This window comes from Streptopelia decaocto, assembly GCF_964273445.1.
Source record: "Streptopelia decaocto genome assembly, chromosome: 15".
In the NCBI taxonomy this organism is placed as follows: Eukaryota; Metazoa; Chordata; class Aves; order Columbiformes; family Columbidae; genus Streptopelia; species Streptopelia decaocto.
Window position 1 is genome coordinate 7,442,368 of NC_138670.1, and position 20,596 is coordinate 7,462,963.

At 39.2% G+C, this 20,596-nt stretch overlaps 1 protein-coding gene across 2 annotated transcripts in view; it reads left to right on the forward strand.

Annotated features, from left to right (window-relative positions):
* The window catches only part of TXNRD2 (thioredoxin reductase 2), a 35,498-nt gene that overhangs the window by 255 nt on the left and 14,647 nt on the right, over positions 1-20,596 (forward strand). For both annotated transcript variants that reach the window (XM_082066598.1, XM_082066599.1), the window contains exons 2-11: positions 858-923; positions 1,612-1,668; positions 2,311-2,455; positions 2,772-2,846; positions 3,721-3,799; positions 4,687-4,749; positions 5,265-5,335; positions 10,817-10,836; positions 11,216-11,307; positions 14,596-14,770. In XM_082066598.1, the coding sequence (XP_081922724.1) occupies positions 858-923; positions 1,612-1,668; positions 2,311-2,455; positions 2,772-2,846; positions 3,721-3,799; positions 4,687-4,749; positions 5,265-5,335; positions 10,817-10,836; positions 11,216-11,307; positions 14,596-14,770 (843 nt within the window). The remainder of the gene's footprint in view (positions 1-857; positions 924-1,611; positions 1,669-2,310; positions 2,456-2,771; positions 2,847-3,720; positions 3,800-4,686; positions 4,750-5,264; positions 5,336-10,816; positions 10,837-11,215; positions 11,308-14,595; positions 14,771-20,596) is intronic.

The following is a 20,596-nucleotide window of genomic DNA, read 5'->3' on the forward strand; positions in this document are numbered from 1 at the left end:
GCCCTCCCCGGAGGCGCCACTCTTCTTCCTCAGCGGCCGCGGCGGGCAGGGTTCCGGGCTGCCGTCATCCCTAACGGCTATCGGAGCCTCTCCCGCCCTGCTGCCTCTCTCGGAGCCCGTCCGTCGGCCCTGTGTTTCTGAGGGAGACCCGAGCCGCAGGTGGCTGCGAAGCCGACAAGGCTTGTGCCCCTGTACTGGGGTAGCCCGAGAGGCACCCAACCCTTTCCTCGAGGCGTAATTGCAACGACTGGGGGGGGGTTCGGCCTTCCCAGCCCGACTGCCGGGAAAAGTCCGCCACCCCAATGGTGGGCCTTGGTTGTCCTCCCTGAAACACTGTACTGCTCACAAAAGCAGGGTTTGTGCTGATGCCCGTGTTAATAAGTGAGGTATTGCTCACCTGTGAGCTTCTCCTGCCACTTCAGACCTGCTCTGGGAGGCTGAGTTGTGGGGAGCCTGAGGTGGCAGAATGCACCGGCTTCCCTCTGACTGCCCCACCATTCCCCTGCAAGGCCTGCATTGTCCCTGAAGCTTTTTGAGTCCAACAAGGTGACTGGATCCCAGTTACAACTGTCTAATGATGCAGAAAGAGCTGCTTGGGATGCTGTGTAAAAATGTAATCAATTTTCTCATTTCTTTTGGATTGCTTTGTTTTCTGTATTTCCTTCACAAAACTAGAATAGATAGCTTAACAATTTTTGGAGAATGCTTTGGGACGCTGAAAAAAACACAGTACTCGAGTAAAGAAAACCCAAATCAGCAATAATCAATTGTAAAAAATAGCATACCTTTTGATATTTTTACATACCTCTCCTGTTTTACTTGTTTCTTTTCTTCCCTTTTGCACGTCCTCTTCACAGGAAAGAATGAGTATGATCTTCTGGTAATTGGCGGAGGGTCTGGAGGCCTCGCTTGTGCAAAAGAAGGTTGGTATGTATAAATACAAAAAGTTTTGTTTTAGTAGTAGTTGTGTCTGTGGAAACTAAGAGAAGTGTTACTGGTAATGCTAAAGCTTTTTCAGAAACATAGTATACTTCAATCCCTACACATTAATCATTAACTCAGGTCTATACAGTTAATCTCCAAATTGGTTCACACCCTTAGAAACAGTCATTTTGTGTGGCTTTCCCTTTGAAAATATTTCTTCTTTTGTCATGGGAAAACCTAATAAGCTTTTATTTCACTGTATTGTAAAATACTCTGAGTGCCTCCATAGATACTGTATTTTTTAAATTGTACTGTTTCTTATTTCTGTGTTGAAACAACAGTCACTTCAGACTGTTTTCAACAAACTGCTGTATAGAACCTTGCCCTTTTGTAACTCAGTGCAGCTTTCTCAACAACCACAAGGTTCTTAAACATCTCATTTGGGGTCAAATCACATTTTTAGGGTTGGTGGAAGCTGGAAACTCTAGTCTGGGCTATTAAGTGCTTTCTGGAGAATGTGCTGACTACATAGGCAGCCCAGGTCCCTAGTCCAGCATCTTGACTTAGACAGTATAAAACAACAGCTCTCATCTTCTGTACTCTTAAACTATGCCTGTACTACTAAAAATGTTTAGGTTCATGTGTTTCTCCCTCCTCTAAATACATTGTCTTATTTTTTATTTAAAGCTGCTCAGTTTGGAAGGAAAGTGGCTGTTTTGGATTATGTGGAACCTTCTCCACAAGGTATGGAAGAGAAATACTAGGATAATATTTTGCATGTGTACAAAATGGTTGCTTAGGAGAGCAGATGCTCCAGGCAGCAAAGTGGCCAAAGCCATTCTGCCTGCTTTGCCTGTAGTAAAAGTCCTTAAGCCCAGCTTGCTGTGCTGCTTATTCCATTCGATGATATCCCAGCTCTGCCTGCTTCCCCGGCACATTGAGGTTATTTGCAGTTTTTGATGCTACCATTTGTAATAGACTTTGGATTGAAATATGTGAGAATATTGTTCCATCAAAGTGTCATTTACAATTTCTAAAAATTATGAGTTGCATCGTGTTGAGGCTCTTCATGTACAATGTGTAAAATAAGATCTGCAAATGCAAACTAGCAAATGTGAATGTGAACTGGTTCCTCAGAGCTCTGAGAAACATCTTGAGATGGTTTGAATTTTAAAAGAAAAATATATAGAGGTGGTTTGTGTCAAAACAAATGAACATAAGTAGAGTTAGAAACTGATCTGTAAGAGACAGTAAACTATGTGGTGTTTGAGAACTTTTTGACTGATTGCATGAACAACCTAATTCTCTAAGTAACCCAAGTGGATTGTTACACTAACCTGAGGCATTTACTTTTTCTTCTTTTCTTTTCTTTTTTTTTTAATGAAGGAACCAAATGGGGACTTGGTGGAACTTGTGTGAATGTTGGTTGCATTCCTAAAAAGCTTATGCATCAAGCAGCCCTTTTAGGGAGCGCCCTTAAAGATGCCCAACACTATGGCTGGAATATAGCCCAACCTGTTCATCATACCTGGTAAAGATTACTGCCCATATCCACTCCTGTGTGCTGCAAATCCATAACAACTTTTCCCATTTTATGTTTATTTAGGGACAGTTAGGGAAGTGAATTTTACATTAAGCTTTTTATTCAGCTCCTTATTTAAAACACAAATCTGTATTTACTGGTTTATCAGAGCAGATATTATGTTGATTTGGACTTGATAATTTACTTTTATAATAGAAAGTACTGTAGGACATTCCTAATTTCTAGCAATTGTTTGTATCTTTGAGTTGCATAAGCTGAATTTGTAAGCTGATGACTTCATGTTCAGTTTCTTGCTTTGTGATAGGTCTGTGATGGCACAAGCTGTTCAGAATTATGTGAAATCGTTGAACTGGGGACACAGAGTGCAACTACAAGACAAGTAAATAAGACTTTGAAGTTCATCTTTCTTTCCATAGTCAGGGAGCTATTCTTCTCCTTGTAGAGCTACTGAGTTTCTCACTACTTTGTAGAGCTACTTTGGAGTTTCTCACTAGAGCTAGTATTTTGACTTTGTAAGTGCTGCCTGCTCAGGACTCCTAAGTGCCCTTGCCAATGTAAGTGATTTCGTCCCCCTGCTTCCTTTTCTTTTCTGGGAAATAGTGGTTCAGCGTGACCATATGTAAAACCTTTCTAACAGCGTAGTGATCAGAGAATGTTCTCTTCAATCTGGAGAGGTTTTGCATTAGTAGTGAAGTAGTCAGGGTTTCTCAAGGTAATTTCAAGCTTGTCCACCAAAGTCTATATGCCATACAATCCCACAAATAACACTGTACCAGAGCAGCTGAGTTCTTTGCTTTTGGTGCAGAAATGGTCACAAGTTTTTCAGCATGCAGTTCCTTTTATAGGGAAACTATATTGATAGATAATTTAACAGGTACTAGTTTTGTGACTCCTGCTGAGTCACTTTTGTAGGCTCTCAAATGGGCATTGTGTTATAGATAGTAATAGTATTGCTATGGCTAGTGGAAATTGTATCATTTGAAGGGGTCAGTAATCTGATCCCAAAGTTACAATGTTACAAGATTAGGTACTCTGCTGTACAGGGGAGTTAACCGTGACACAAGAATTAAGTGAATTAAGTTATGTGACAGGGCTGCAAACTATTCTATGAAATTAAATGCTTTCTTCCTTTTACTTTTCTGTGCCAGTTTGCTATCCTTTTTAGGACTTCAGATATGGAAAAAGTAGCTGATTATATTTCATTCCTGTTCTTCATTAAGTGTGCATTGATGTTGCTGTTCTCTTCTAAACAGGAAGGTGAAATATTTCAACATGAAAGGGACTTTTTCTGATCCACATACAATCCGTGGTTTAACAAAAGCAGGTAAAGAGGTGAGCTGCTCTGCTGATCCGCAGTATCATTCACTTCAAACATTTCAGGTCTTCATGTGTTGGTTTTCAGACCAGCTGGGGACTAGATTGTACTTTTGCAAATTGCCTTAGCTATTCATTATTGTTTTGGTGAGGGAGATTTGTGATTTTCACCTAGAGAAAATATTTATGAACTTGCCTGTTGCCTGCTGAGTCCCTAGCCTCTAGCCTGTCTGTTTGATGCCATTACTTTTTCTTTGTAGATGGAAATGCTGAGGCAATTTTTTTTGCTTTTGGATCAGAGTCATACTGCTTTGATAGATTCTTAGAGAGATGCAAAGATAACCAATATCTCCTTATTGCTCTGAGTGTTAGATCAGTCAGAGATGTTTTCCTCCTTCAGATGAATTGTAAGGATTATTGCATTTTAAGCCATGTTTAGGATAATAGTGCAATGTTACTGATTAATATCAGCTTGAGAAAGCAGAAGGTTTTGGGGGTAGATGTCTACCATTTTCTAAAAACCTGCCACTCCAGGCCTTAGAGGCAGAATTCATTTGCTGTAATCTCTGTGTGTTGTCATAAGCAAAAATTGATTTTAAAAAGCTACCATTTGTATACAACTGTGGCTTCCACGTAGTCATCCGAATCTTGTCCAGTGTAGGAATAATTTTAAGCTTAGTACTCAAACAAAAACTGATAGAGAATGTGTAGGAGAAACTCTTGCATGTGTTAGTTTATTTTATCTCCATCCTTTTTTTTAATGCATTGTTGATTATTATGTTATGTAAATAGAAGAGGGTATTGCCAGCTTTCTCATTTATCACTCATTTGTACATAGATGAAATCTAAAGACAGAAAAAAAGGACTTCAAATGCTTGAGTTTGATTTTGTATTTTTCTTTGTAGACTATTATTACAGCAGAAAATATTGTCATTGCTACTGGAGGAAGACCAAAATATCCGATGCATGTAAGTTACACTTGCCCTCTAACAACTCCAATGACTCTACTGATTTTGTTGTAGATAATAATGAATATTTGGAGGATAAAGGGTGTAAATATAAAGTAACACACAAGAGATGTCTGTACTTGTGTCATGTGTAAAAATATCTTTTATATAAAGCACAGTCTTTTCAGAAAAAAACATTTCCATAGAAAACAGTTTGCATCAATTCAGTATGTTGATGTTGCTTAGAGCTGTAGGATAACTCAGGTTGGAAGGGATCTCTAGAGGTCATCTAGTTCAACCTTCTGCTCATGAAGGTTTGGGTCAGCTGTTGAGTCAGTTGTGAGGTTAAATAGTGTTGCTCAGGGCTTTTTGCAGTGAGGTTTTGAAAATCTTCAGAGGTGAAGACTGGCTAACCTATCTGGGCATTCCCCTTGGTCTGCAGGCTACATGCAGCTAATACAGCCCAAGTTGCCATTAGCTTTTTTTGCTGCCAGGACTTGCATTGTAGATTCAAGATCTTACATGTGTCGTCATAGATCGCAGGTGCACTGGAGTATGGAATCACAAGTGACGATCTGTTCTGGTTGAAAGAATCTCCTGGAAAAACGTAAGTTACCTTACCATGGCTTTAATAGATGCTGGCATTTGTGCTTTTTCATTATGGCAAGATGAAAAATGTTCAGAATTGGTTTTTATACACCAGTTTTCCTGTCCTTCTGTTTCCTTCTCAGAATTTGTTTTGCTATGCATCAACATCACACTACCAACTTTCATTAGTAACTAATAGAGTTCCCTCCCTCCCAGTCTTACTATATTCCCTTCTAAATCAAATTAAATATGAATTTTCACTGCCTTAGGCTGAGGTGACTTGTTTGCAGTAGCAGTTATATGGGGAAGTCACAAGAGGGCAGCATAAACTTAAACAAAGGCTGTACTGTCCTTATTCTTTGCTAAGGGCATATGTGAAATTGCTTTTCAATTAGGAAGGAAACTCCAACATAATTAGCAGTTCTGATAACAAAACAAAATATGACGTGACAGTTGGGTTACTTTTGCCTTTTCTTATGCTTTCAGAGCTGTTGCTTAACTGAAATACTAAAAAAGTGTTTTTAATTGAAATACTAAAATGCCATAGTCTTTATTCTTTACAGGACATAGCACAGTAAGGTTCAGAGTCAACATTGCACTACAGAGCAATTTTCTCATGCAAATTATTTTGATAAGAAATACACATTTGCTGGCATGAAAGTCAGTTAATACTATTTTTTTCTTTTCTGTATTGAGCAATTCTAGAGAAAGCAAAGTATGTATAAGAAAAAGAGGCTTGAAACTAGTGCTTTGAAAGAAAACAGAGCTGCCATTTTTGGCTGTAACCTTCTAATATAAAAATGCACTGTGTTAGTGAAAAAGGGAGTATGTGAAGGCACTGGAGAGAGACGCGAACTCTCGTGGGTTACTCTGAGCAGTATTTGTTGTAGAAGATTCGCAGGAACAGCAGTGTTGGGTCACCTCCTCAGAGAGTGACAATCATACAGCAATACAGCTAGTCGGGATTGTGGGTTCAAGTCCCATCTGGGGTGCCAACTGAAAAAGGGAGTATGTGAAGGCGCTGGAGAGAGACTCGAACTCTCGTGGGTTACTCTGAGCAGTATTTATTGTAGAAGATTCGCAGGAACAGCAGCGTTGGGTCACCTCCTCAGAGAGTGATGATCATACAGCAATACAGCTAGTCATTATATAGGGTTCTAACAGGTATTGTGCAACTAAGCAAAATTTATCACTGTCCAGTGGAAATTTCTAAGTATTCACGATGTCCTCAGGTTCCTTCCGTCCCAGTGGTCTGCGGGTTCTATTTCTTCTTTCTTGTTCCATTACGGCGGGTACCGAACGAAAGGTCATCGGGTCACAGGGCTAGCTTTGTCTGGAGTTCTACCTGTCTCATTTGTTATCTATAGTTCATCAGTCTAGCACGGAGATCAGCAAACCTAAGAATAGCATTTATCAATGTCTCAACTAAAGGTACAAAGCAAGCATAAGGTAACCACACTAGTGGTTCTGGGTAAGGGCTATACAGGGGACAAGCTGAGACTTCAGCCTTAGCAGCATAGCTTATGGTACTGATACAAGGCCTAAAATCCTAATTCCTTATTTTTCCTACAACAGTTAGCCTAAACATCAAATAGATAAACAAGGGTCCTGGGTAGAGTTTAAAAAGGAAAGTAAATTTGCGGTTGTTTGTAGTATATCAGTCACCTCTTGAATTTTGAGAGCATGATTTATGCAAGGAAATTGTTTTTAAAAGAAAAAAAAATGCAAAAACCCCTCACAAAAACTGAACATAAGATTTATCCCTGTAAGATGTTTCTGTGAAAATGTGGCTTTTGTCCAGTTGCTGCTAATGCAAGTTGTAACAGTGTAATGTGGGAGTCTAGTGTTTATACGTTGCATTCCTGAGATTTAGTCAAAATAAGCCTGCAGGGGCTACAGTAGCATTTCTGTGCTTTATCAGGCTGTGTCCTAGCAAATGAAGGAGGGAGCAGTTAAAGGTTTGTTTCTGTCGGATTTGTTTCTATTATAAATATTCCCAAGGTTCAGTTTAACACCTTTTGTTTTTAGTCTGAGCTGTGTTGTACTTATTCTTTCTTTTTTCCCTCTCCAAATGTACATATCTCAGCTACAAATTACATGCCTGGGGCTTATAGAACTGTCAGTCCTGCAGTTATTCATATTAAAAAAAGAAAAAAAGACCAAACCATTAACTAACTCAGAAGTCTCTTAGATATACAAACATTATGAGCAAATTCTCACTACTGAGATGGAGAGTTTTGGTAGAGTGAATTAGAAAAGATGCCTTGAAATATGTTCAGAATGAGTGAGATATTGAGCAGGTGTGAAGGAGTTTAGGTTCTGCTTTCTTAACTTTTCTATTAGATGCTGACAATGCCCAGGAACCCTCTACTGTGTAGAAGAAACTGTGAATAATGTGCTGCTGATACTATGAATGAATGCCAGCTGGCATCTATTTTTCATCTGATGAAAAAGAAGAGCAAACATATGCCCAGATTACAGATATTCTCATTCTGTTCCCTGTGAATCTTGAATCTCCAGTAGATGTTTCCTTATGGGCAGTGTGTGGCTTTTTGCAGCACTTCCAGGAGCTACATGCTAAAAGAGCAGGTGCTCATCCATGCATAGATGAATCAGATGCCCTGATGCTGGGAAAATCTATTTCCCACTATGTTAAATTGTTTGCTAAACGTAAAACCCACACTAGCAGATTTTAATCTCTTTAGCTCAACCTGTTCTGTGTACACCTTCAGAAATTGTATGTTTTTATGACAGGATAGCTAGATGTTATCTAGGGTCTTTTGTGAGGAAGACGTTGTACTGACTCTGCAATCCCTGGGGTTTGTGGAGCAGCAGACCTTATGTCTGCACTTCTCAGCAGTTTAAAGGCATCTCTGTTAGAACTAGGAGATGGCACAGACTGGTTTCACCTACTATTTTTGCTCTGCTTTCTTAACATAGGGTAGTCTGTGTATGAAGAGCTTTCAAGTATTAGACTTGTTTCTCTCACAGTACTGTGGAATAACAACATTCCAAGGGATAAATGGTGGGTCAGTGGCAGGGCTAAAAAGAGAAGCCAGGTTTGCTGTCTTCAGAGTTCCATCATGCCTCTAATATTTGATTTCAGTTGCTATGCGTGTACACATATAAAATATTATAATTTTGTAAGGTTCCTGGTGTCTTTCTATGAAACACATTTCTATCTTTGTAGCCATGTGTACTCGTAGTTTTCCTGCTAACAGAGTAGAGGAAGGCTCACTGCTTTATAAGTTTTAACTAAAACTGATGAATGATACCTCCTTATAAAGATATGGCAATGCATGCACCACTTTGTGATAGCCTGCAGTTTTTGTGTTTTTTTCCATGGATTTAAGGGTTTATGTTTATTTTGTGAAGCACCATACTAGCATATGCTACTTTGGCCAGGAATCAAGCAAAGTGTAGAATACAAAACAGTGTGGGATGTATAGGCCACAGGTTGATATTTCTTTTCCTTCCTGTGATCTGACTATTTTGAATTTTCACCTGTTCAGAGCATGTTTTTGTCAAAACAGCTTTATTTTGTTGCTCAGAGTTTTTGAATTAATGAAGGCACAGCTGCTGAGATAAAAGGTCTTTACTTAATGGATTATTTCCATGCAACTGTTCTCTGCTGGCATTATCATTTATGTTGCTAAAATTTATCTTCCTCAAAACAGTCAAACAAGGTTGGATGTGGGTAAAAGAGTATGATAAGGTCCTGTGGCTTATGCTTATAATGCTTGTTCTTCCTTGCTTATCCTCCTAACTTTAAATAAACTCTGTGATTATGTGAGTTTGTATTTTGAGGTTTTAAAGTAAATGTCTAAAATTTCTAGCTTTCCAAAACACAATTAGCAAACCACTTCTTCCATATGCAAAACTCCAAAGGTTTAGTTTTGTGGGGTTTGTTTGTTTGTTGTTGTTTTGTTTGGTTGGTTTGTTGGTGGTGGTTTTGTGGGTTTTGTTTGTTTTTTAACTTTTTTATGTGGCAGTATGAGAGAGACCTGCTTTAAAAAAATGCCAAAAATAAACAGAAAAAAATGTGCAAAACAGTTAGTTGGGTTCTGAGTACTATGTATTTGTGGTGCTGTTTTTTGATTAAAAGTTCTTTATAAAGCATGGGAATTAAGTTTTTTTTGTAAACATCTATTTCCATGGATGAAAATCATAGAAAGAGCCTAATCTTCTCCACTGTTCCCATAGTAACTAGAAATTTTGATCCCTGACAATTTTTTTTTCTTGATTCAAAAACTTAACAAAAGACTTTGTTGCAAGTGGAAATACTGTGTGGAATGCACCTCCAAAACGGGAGATTTTAACAAGTCTATGGAATATGTGAACAGCGAAGGGGTGTGAGTGCAGCCCGTCCAGCAGCTGAGTGTCAGCACCCGGCTGGTTGGACCCACTCTCACCTCTGGCCCAGGGATGGGCTGTTCTGCCTTTTGTGCACCGGCAGACGTGGGGAGCCGAGGGAATGCTCGGAAGGGAGGGGACGCTGTGGTGTACAGGGCAGCTGAGGACAGGCACGGAAAGTGCTGTGCTGGAGAGCGGATACACCTCATAAATTAAAAGTGTTGATGTACAACTTGAGTGATATTCTTGATTGAAAGGGAGTGAAATATGGGAAGAGATAGGAGCTGAAGTTTTATTTAAGATCTAAAATGGATGTGTTTGGGAAATACTAGCCTAGGTAAATCTATTAAAGAGATTTTATAGAGCAGCACACACAAACTTTTAAAGACAGGAATGGCAAATATTTGGCATATGGACAAATAAGATAATTAAAAAGCAGATGGTTATAAATCAAAATGAAATTTAGCAAGGAATTATGTTGGGAACTGTAATCTACTTGATAGGAAGGTGATGAATTTCAAACATACTTAAATTCTTATTGTGTTAATTTTCCTTAAAAATAATTAAATATATCTATTTGGTAATAAAGATACCTCTAGAAATGTTGAGGTATATTTGAGTTACGACAAGACTGCCACATATCTGTATGATTACATGTTGCCTGCTGTCCCAGAGGCAATGGTGCCGAGATACCCTGTAAAGATGAGGCATCAGTAGCAATAGGCCCCGTGAGTGTCCACTTCAGGTGTTTCCAGTGGAGGAATATCGTAGAACACAATTGAAATATTTGTGATGCCTCTTACCCTTGCTAGTTTCTCTGAGTTTTTCACAGCTTTCTTCACTTGGTATTTCAGAACATGTGTTTAAATGTCTCTTTGCAACATAAAAACAATTCCATGTGTCTTATAGCCTGTTCTTTTCTTTTTGCTTTTTTAAATTTTCTTAACAAAATAAGCCCACATTATAATGTTGTCTTTGTTGGAGTTGATAAGCCATGCTCTATCTTCCTATCTAAAAACATCAGATCCACTCCTCAAACCTATAATTTTGTAACTATACATACTTCAGAAAATAATGTTTTGGTTGTGCAGAAATATACACAAGCTCATTCCACTGCTTTACTGTTTTTTTTCTTTTTATGTAACAGGTTGGTTGTTGGAGCCAGCTGTATCCTTTGAAAAAGCTGTGATGATCTATGATTATAAGCAGCATAGCTGTCTTTCCTATGAAAGCTCAGTTTTTGGAATTCCTTTGCTCGTGCCCCGTAGTTGAGTTAGTAATAGAATAGTAATCATTTTTGTGCAGTAGCATTGTGTGAATTAAGATCAGCTGAGGATAAATTCTCAGGATCTTAAAAACAGTGTTCTCTATGAGGAAAATACTCTAAGGCTTTGGAGTTTTATTCTATGCAACAAAAGCAAGCTGAAGATGGTCTGTGTGAGGAGAACTTGATATCTCTAGGTAAAAAGCCCACTTGTGTGCTACCATTTTATATTGCGTTTATATTAGATTATTTTTTCTATTTCCTTAACTGATGCCTCACCAGATGTTTCGCTTGAGTGTGCTGGTTTTCTTACAGGCATTGGATTGAACACTACAGTCATGATGAGAAGTATTCCACTTCGTGGGTTTGATCAGGTGAGCATGGAATCTTTCACATCTCCTTATATATAAAATATATTTAAAAGAATATTTGGTTATTTTGTCTCCTAAAGAAAAAGTGTCATTGGCTTTTCCAAACACTTCCTTGTATGTGCTTTCTGAAAAGAAGCTAAGAAATATTAGCTCTTGTTCTCCTATCATGTCTCTTGATACTGTACTCAGAAAAGTAAATCTTGTTTTTTCCTCCTGCTTAACCGAAAACAAGATAGGAAAGGTTGGGAAGCAGAGGAGGGATTTATGCCACTGCTAACAACATTAGACAATCTTTAAAATAATCCTGAATTTCTAGGAGTTACAGATAATTACTTTTAAAATAAATTATTGGACTTAACATGAAGCAGCTCAATGTGGAGTTCATTGTGATGAATATAAATAAATCACTAAGCTGAAAGTTTGTAATGAAATGGGAGTTGGAAATCTTGACTTTACTGCTTTTAAAACAGTAGTGGTTCTAGCGGGGTAAAAAACATATATATATATATATATATATAGTGATTTCAGTGGAACTGTCAACCCTAAACTGTAGAAAATAAAGCAAAAGTTTTCAAGTAGGGAATTTAAAGAGAGAAAACTCTTTCAAAATTGGGAAAGATTTTGAGGAGTTTTATTTAAAAATGTAAGTGGTCACGACTGTGCTGACAAAACAGAACACAGTTCTGGCCAGAAGCCCATTCCTGTGTGAAGAGAATAAAAGCAATTAGAAATAACAACAAGAAAAGGCAACAAAAACAAACAAACAAACATAAGATTTTTATATAGAATTTGTGTAAAGAGTATTACTGTCTAAAGACGCAATGTAAGGTAGTGTAGCAGGTTTAGGTTAAAGACGGGTTACTGGATCCACAGAATCACAGAATGTCAGGGATTGGAATGGACCTCGAAAGCTCATCCAGTGCAATCCCCCCGCCCGAGCAGGAACACCCAGATGATGTTACACAGGAAGGTGTCCAGGTGGGTTTGAATGTGTCCAGAGTAGGAGACTCCACAACCCCCCTGGGCAGCCTGGTCCAGTGTTCTGTCACCCTTAGTGAGAGGAAGTTCCTTCTCAAATGTAAGTGGAACCTTTTGAGTTCCAGTTCAAACCCATTACCCCTTGCCCTATCACTGGTTGTCACCAAGAAGAGCCTGGCTCCATCCTCCTCACACTCACCCTTTAGATATCTGTAAACATTAATGGGGTCACCCCTCAGTCTCCTCTTCTCCAAGCTCAAGAGCCCCAGCTCCCTCAGCCTTTCCTCACACGGGAGATGCTCCACTCCCTTCAGCATCTTTGTTGCCCTGCACTGGACCCTCTGCAGCAGTTCCCTGTCCTTCTGGAACTGAGGGACCCAGAACTGGACACAATATTCCAGGTGTGGTCTCAGCAGGGCAGAGTAGAGGGGAAAGAGAATCTCTCCCGATCTACTAACCACCCCCCTTCTAATACACCCCAGGATGCCATTGGCCTTCCAGGCCACAAGGGCACAGTGCTGGCTCATGGTCACCCTGCTGTCCACCAGGACCCCCAGGTCCCTTTCCCCTACACTGCTCTCTAATAGGTCATTCCCCAACTTATACTGGAACCTGGGGTTGTTCCTACCCAGATGGAAAACTCTACACTTTCCCTTGTTATATTTCATGAAATTTTTCCCCACCCAACTCTCCAGCCTGTCCAGGTCTCGCTGGATGGCAGCACAGCCTCTGGCGTGTCAGCCACTCCTCCCAGCTTAGTGTCATCAGCAGACTTGCTGATAGTACACTCTATTCCCTCGTCCAAATCACTGATGAACGTAGGCCCCAGTACTGACCCTTGAGGCACCCCACTACATACAGGCCTCCAACTAGACTGCCCCAAGGCAGCAACCAAGGCAGCCGTGAACCTTTACTGCTTCAACCAGACCCTCCTTGTTAGTGAGGATGAGGTCCAGCAGTGCACCTCTTCTAGTCGGCTCCTCCACCCTTTGCATCAGAAAGTTATCGTCAAGGCACTGGAAGACCCTCCTAGACTGTGGCTGGCCGGCTGAGTCGTCCTTCCAACAAACATCAGGGAAGTTAAAATCCCCCACCACAACCAGGGCCTGTGATTGTGAGGCTGCTCTCAGCTGTCTGTAGAGGCCTCATCAACTTCCTCACCCTGATCTGGTGGCCTATAATAGACGCCCACCGCAGATAGTGAGAGGTCCTGGTTGTATGCCAGCCACTCCCCCTTTGAAGTGGCTTCCTTAAAACTAGTAGTATGTGTACCAGAGCTTGCAAAGCATCGTATGACAATGTGTCTGAAATTTACACTTGTCATTGAAGAATTCTACACCTGTGACAGCATGAGATCTGAGCGAACAGGGAATAGTGTTAAGAGTGTGTATGTGTGGCACTTCACAAGACACAGTAGGGATTTCTCTGAGAACTTGATGCTTTGTAGGCAGGAAGAGCACAATGGACATCTCAAAGTTAATAAAGCATTAATAGACATAAAATAATTATGTTCAGTCTGTAGCCTGAGTCTGGTGGAAACTGGTTAGTGAGCTATCATGTTTCTGAGAAGATATAACACTGCTGTTGCCTTCATATTAGTTAATATCAACTTTGAAAATGAAGTATTGTAAGCTGAGAGCTTGCATGTAGTTGTTCCGTGTGAGTGGTTTCCGTGTGAGTGGTTTAGTAATAATATCCTTTAAGTAATAAACATATTCTTTGACAAAGTGCAACCAGAATTACTGCAGTCAAGAGCAATGACATCTTTGGATAAACTTGTCAATGCAACATTTCACTGACTGACTGTGGTGTGGCATTATTTCAAATAGGCTCTTAGGACAAAAGCATTATTTCCTTTTTGTGGTAGAAGTTTCCAGGGAACCCTAGTAATTCATAGTCATTGCAGAGAAATGACAGGTGTCATGGCAAAGGGAAATATTTTTCTTCCTTACCTTTATGGAAGTATTTAATTCTCATCAAGCTGTCAGAAAGTGGTAATTATGGTAACGTTAAATTGAACATGCTCTAGATGCTATTTTTGTATGAGCATCAAATGATTTAAAAGCAACCATTTTATTCTTCTACTGTTTTACTTTTTTGAAAATGAATATTCAGATGTAGATGACTCTTGGAATAGAGTTACAGGTTATAGTGGCTCAATAAATTATCATGTGTTGACAATCCATAGTAAGTAAGTGACAAAGAACATTTGAAATGCACAGTATATTTACTGAGTTTTCATGAAGACAGCTGAAGGAGGGGTTTACATTACACGTATCTTAGAATAAACATCTTTTTCCCCTTACTCAACAGCAAATGGCATCTTTAGTAACTGAGCACATGGAATCTTACGGCACAAAATTTTTAAAGCGATGTTTCCCAACCAAAGTAGAAAGATTGGAGAACAACAGATTACAAGTGACCTGGAAAAATACTGACCTGGGCACAGAAGAAACCGATTCCTTTGACACAGTGATGTGGGCCGTAGGTAAGCTTCATTATCTTAACATTTATTTGCAATGCTTTCCATTTTGAAAATGAAGTCCCTTCATCATCTTGTATGGGGCCAAACAGCTCCTTCCTTTTGTGTGTGTGTGTGTGTGTGTGTGTGTGTGTGTGTGTGTGTTAAATATTTAGTGAGCTAAACATTTACAGTTTCTTAGTTATTTTCTTGCTTGCCTGACTTATTCACTTACAGTCTAAAAACACATGAAAGTTAAGAATCCATGGTAACTACCTTTGCATGAGCTGCAATAAATGGGACAACATTTAATCTTCCTCACATTTACTAGAGGGTGAGAGCATGAATTCCAGCAACATCTGTGGTGCAGGTAGTGTTCTTTAAGTCTGTGCTCTTGATTTATTCATGAAGCTACTACAAGTTCCTATTTATCCTGTTCAAGAGGCTACCATTTTTTCTAGGAATTTTTCTAAACTGTGCTGGTTGTGGTCATAGAATAGATCCATTGCAGGAAACAGGAACAGATCATTTACAGCATTTTTTATTTTGCCCGGTGGACTATATCTGTTGTCCTGTTGTTCCCTTCCCCTGGTTAAGTCATCTTTGTATCTTCCTAATACCCCAAAGAGAGAGCAGGTTGAGTGCTGTGACAAACATTTTCTTTCACTTATTGTGATTACTGTTCTCTTAGAAGTGTAATAGTCTTCTATAAATTGTGGAAACAGCCTATAATAATGGATTATGCTCACTGAAACCAATCAAAGACACTAGTGCTTGCCAAGGGCAACAAAAGGTCATGCTATCTAGAGATGCGACAGTCCTAAAAACTGTAGAATAATATTCATGAGGTGAGATGAAAATGTTTCAAAAAAGTGGATTTCTAAATGCCATATTTGATTTTTCTCAAGCTTTCTGGTAAAAGCACACTGAGTGGGAGTCACACCTGTGAAATGTCAAGTCAATTTGTTTACTTTTGTCGGAGGTGGAAAAAAGCTATTAAATTGAAATAATATGAAAAAATTTTGGTTTATTGTTAATTATAATGGAGTAAGGTTGCATGATATACTATTGCAACTCAGTTATTATGTGGGTCCGTTCACTATTTTGATACAGAGGAACTACATCTATTATAATTTTTGTCATGCATTTGAGTTACAATCCATATTTAGAAACTGCAAAATGAACAGCTTGAGAGAGTGGGATATTTGTGGTGACTTTTTTTTTTAGTGTTCAAGTTGACACTCCACCTTTAAGGATTAAACGCATTAACAGTTAACGTTGGTTAATTGATGTGCAGTCGGTATGATTCATTGTTTTGCTCTGTATCAACACACCCACACCAGGTGTCTCAGATAATAGGCTGGGAAATTTGGTGGTGTTGAGGATTTCCTGTCTGCAGATGTGCCAGTTACAATACTGATTGAAGAAAGTCAGCTTGCAGAGTTACTTAAAAAGCAGCCGCTATTGTTAACTGATTGTAGCCTGAATTATAGTAGGTATTTTCTTAATTTTTATAAGCGCATTGTGGACGTTTAGTAGGATTTTATGAATAATGTCAAAAGTATTTACTGACAGTGGGACATAGTTTGAGTTCGGTAAGCTACGATGTTATCTCTTAATGCAGGCCCTTTGCAAAAAAATTACATTGTGTTTCTATGAAGAGTTTTCTTTATCTTTTGGAATGTGTAATTTTCTGCTTATACGTGTAAGCCAATAAAGGCAAGCACAATGCTGTCTTTAATTTTCTAGCAGCTTTTTTGAACCAGTCAAAATATTTGAGGGGAAAAAAATATCTCATTTTGATACCCTTTTATGTAATTTAAAGGTTTCAATCCAAAGCTTTTATAAGTAACTATTATTACTATTATAAGTAACTATATTCCAGATCAGTGGAACAGCTCTTTCTTGACCTTTATTTGATTCTGCCTGTCTAGTCCTGTAATGTCCTTCTGTCTTTTACTAGTCCTCTGGTTTTGCTTTTCTGAGAATTCTTTTGAAATTATGAGCTCTTAAGAATTGTTTTTCTTTCGATATGGAACCAATAAACTTTTAATATCATATTGTATTCCCCCTGCCCTTAAGAACGCGCAAAAAAATTATATGTTATGTGCCTGATATACCTGAGTGACAAAGCAGTGGCGTGTGCATGTGCAGACTGAACATACGGTCTTCATCCAAAGAAAAGAGCAGAGGAGATTGACACCTTTACAAACAGATGCAACCACTGATTTGCAGGGCAAAGTTGCATCTGCCACAAGTGGGTTTGTTTCAACTATTGGAGGAATGAAACCTATGGGTTGAATGCTTTAGCAGTCACAACACGGATAACATATAAAAGGAATTGGCAAAGTGGTATTTACATTTTAATTTGCAATAGAAGGCAAAAGATCACTGCTGTAACTGGAATTTGTCCAGATTATTCACAAAGTCCTTAGAAAAGATACTGAGCTACTACATATCTAATGGGATCTTAGTGTGTAGAGGAGCAACACTGAATTGATGATTAAACTAAGGTGTTTACAAACTATCCCAGAATTCATTTGACAGAGAAAGTGAGGTAGTGTGCTAGTAAATTCTTAACAGAAAGAGCAGTGACCAGCACCAGATTTTAAGTTTAGCTTTACAGAAGTTTTCTCCCTGCTGAGAGCAACAGAACAAGCATTCTCAAGGTCCTTTGCATTTATAAGCTTAGAGTAAAGCCACTGTGTCTTTGAAGTAATATCATCTTCGCTATAAAAAAGAATTATGACTTTAGCTCAGTGTAAGGCTAAACAGGTATCAGGTGTTGCACATCACATGCCATCAAGCATATTGTCCTTTGTGTCAGACTGGATGCTTGACAGATTTATTTTCTAGTGCAGTAAAATAAGATCCTTGCTGTTAAGTATCAAGAAAGGCTTAAGTACATAACATTTTTTTATAGTAGTTTTCTTCACGTCTTACAACCAAATCAGTTTGGATTAACTAAGAAAACAGAAATTTTATTTGGAGATTTTCTTTCAAAAATCCTGTATTGCTGTGATCTCCTGTGACCATATCTGTGCCAGCCCATATAGAAAGGGGATGGGATTTAGATTCGTCTTTGCAAACAAAATCTTGCCATCCAGTTTTTTAACCTTTGAACTCTTCCGTGAAAAATAATCCATCTTGGTTGATCTCAGAAGACTGCTAGTGCTAATGTGATGTGGTTTGCTGAGGCTCTGAGCCTTTGTTCTGAACTTCCAGTGTCTCTTTCTCATTAATTTTAACTCATTAGTGTCTTGGTAAGACTTCTTCATGTTGAGGAAAGGTTAGGTGCTAGGCTATGCCACTAATCTGCATGTGAGAGTTGGTGTTTGTTGTTTGGGTAGGACCAAAGTGACATGTGTCCAGACGCAAGTAACTTCGGATGTGCAGTGGATGGTGATGCCCAAGTTTAATGATTGTACCATGGCTGCCACAAGCTTCCTGAAGAGGTGACTCCTTTGTGCAATAAGTATTACTACTCAACAATACAAGGCACAGTCTGGTTTAGCAGACTTGGCAAAGAACCTGTTACTGCCTGAGCACTGACTAACAGTCAGAATTTTTTCAAATTGTGGCAGGCGTGCTGAAGGTTTATCGGTAATGAATAAAATGTTCAAAAACATCTTTGTAAAATTGGTGCACGCTGCTGTCAATGTGGTAACAGTTTTGAACTTTTTTTTACCTTAGTTAATCTTACCCTAGTCAATATTTTCTTGTAACCTGAACATTAGTTACACTGAGTCGGTCTTTACTAGTCATTATTGGCTGGCTATGTTTTAGTGAACACCTTGTGAGAAGGAATTTGAAGGAGGAAAGGGTAGTGCTCTTGAAACTAATTTGGGGAGTGTGTCAGAGACCCAGAACAAGATGAGAGCAACAAGACTGGGAACACAGATGGGATTTTGATTAAGGTCAAACTGACCTTGGATTGAGTAACGTTATGAAGTGATGTGTCAAAATGCCAGTGTATAGGGATGAAGCGGAAAAGACTTTTGGGCTCAAGTTTTATGCCAGAAGAGCCATCCTGTCACCCTGCAGTATCCTCACTGTGGCCGTCTGAAGTATCATGCCTGGTAGTAAAGTGCTCAGTTGGCTCTAGTTTGGATTTTTCGGATGCTGAGGGGCAAAGAGACATTCCAGCTTCTGCGATTAGGAAACTGCAGAAGACCCATTATAGAATTCTGCTGTCAGCTGGACCTTTATCACCCTGGGAAATCTTACTGTATGCAAGAGTATGCTGTCACTCATTTACTGCTGCTGCTTATTTGACTCTGCCTATTCCTATGGTTTCTTCCCAGTTTGGCTGCTTCAGTCTCCGCTGTCGACAGTCCTGCACTTGAAGGTCACAGCAGCCTGATGTTGCCTTCACCTCAGCATATTATGGGACAGAAATGCCACATCACAATATGATCAGCCTGGCCTGTGTCTGAGACAGGCGCTTTAACGAGTGACTTGACACTCTCTGTAGCTAAGCTGGCTGGCAACTCCTTTAGGAAGCCATATTATTAGATTTCACAAAAACAGATCACAAAGCTGTTTTTTCTTTTAAAGTTAAAAGCAAATGGGGGCAGGCCCTGAGAGCAGGGATCTTTGTGGTTTTCACAGCTGTGTAGTTATTATGTGAGTCTATTAAAGATGAGATTATGATGTGGTATTAAAAGTGCAGGAGTCAGGTAACTTTTTTAAGGGTCAGATTTGAATTGGCACTTTTCTGCTAGATGTCTAGTGTAATATCTACATCTAGTCTTGTGTCTTATACAATCATGAACTCCTTGTCCTGTGGCAGTTTCAGGGCAGTGGACATCTTCAAACTAACAGCACATGTGTTGTGTGTCTGGTAGGATTTGGTATAGTTTTGTATTGCCCTCTGAATCTTAGAAATAAGCTCTAAACTCATGCTTTCTTGAAGCTGTAAATGTAAAAAACTTAGGAGTTATAGGTATGAAAGAAATGTCCTTCTGAACCGATAGTACTGAGAAATTGTGAGAAATGATGCTCTAATACGAGTGAATGCTGGGAAATATCAGAATTTCCTGAATTTGACATTAAAACTTACCAAGACATATTTGCTAATCATGAACCTAAGCTACTGAATTTGAGGTGAAGCAAGATCAGTAAGTATAATTCTGGCTTATGGAGGTGAGCCAGCATGGGGCTGAAGGCCAATAAAGATTTAGTTCAGGTTTTTAAAGTTTCGATTTTGCTTTCAGAAATAATATTTAGGCAGTAAAGTTGAGAGAGAAATTTCACTATGCATAGCGACACATTTTTTTTTTAACTCTTAGCTATTAATACCAAACTGTACACATGTTAAAATAGATTGGAATTGAAAGGTTAAGTGTTATCCTGCAGATTCGATAAACTCAGCAGTTGTTGTCACAGGTCTTTAAATGACTCTATTGATGGTTTTTATTTTTTTCCTCTTTCAGTGCCTGCCATTGCGTGCTAAGCTTTCTCTTGGCTCTGCCTGGCAGGAAAAAGGGGAAACTAGAAAACCCCATTAGTTGTCCATTTGCAGAATATCCAGGCTTTACTCTCAATACACAAAGAAATACAACGGTAGGAAGTTGTTTCACATCCGAGCCAAGATAAGGTCCTGGAGGTTTATTATTTTTGTTGCCTGATAGCATCAGGACTGGGGAGCAGGGGGCAGAGAAGGAACAGCAGATCAACATCCCATGGGGACAACAGAAGGGAAGACAGACAGATAGCCAAGTGCCGACAGCTTCAGTCAGTGCTCCCAGAGGAAGTGTTGGTTTCACCAGATGAAATTAATACACAGAAGTCTTTACAGAGGCATTCAGATGTGACATTGTTTGGGGGGCCTGGCTATATGGCAGATGTATA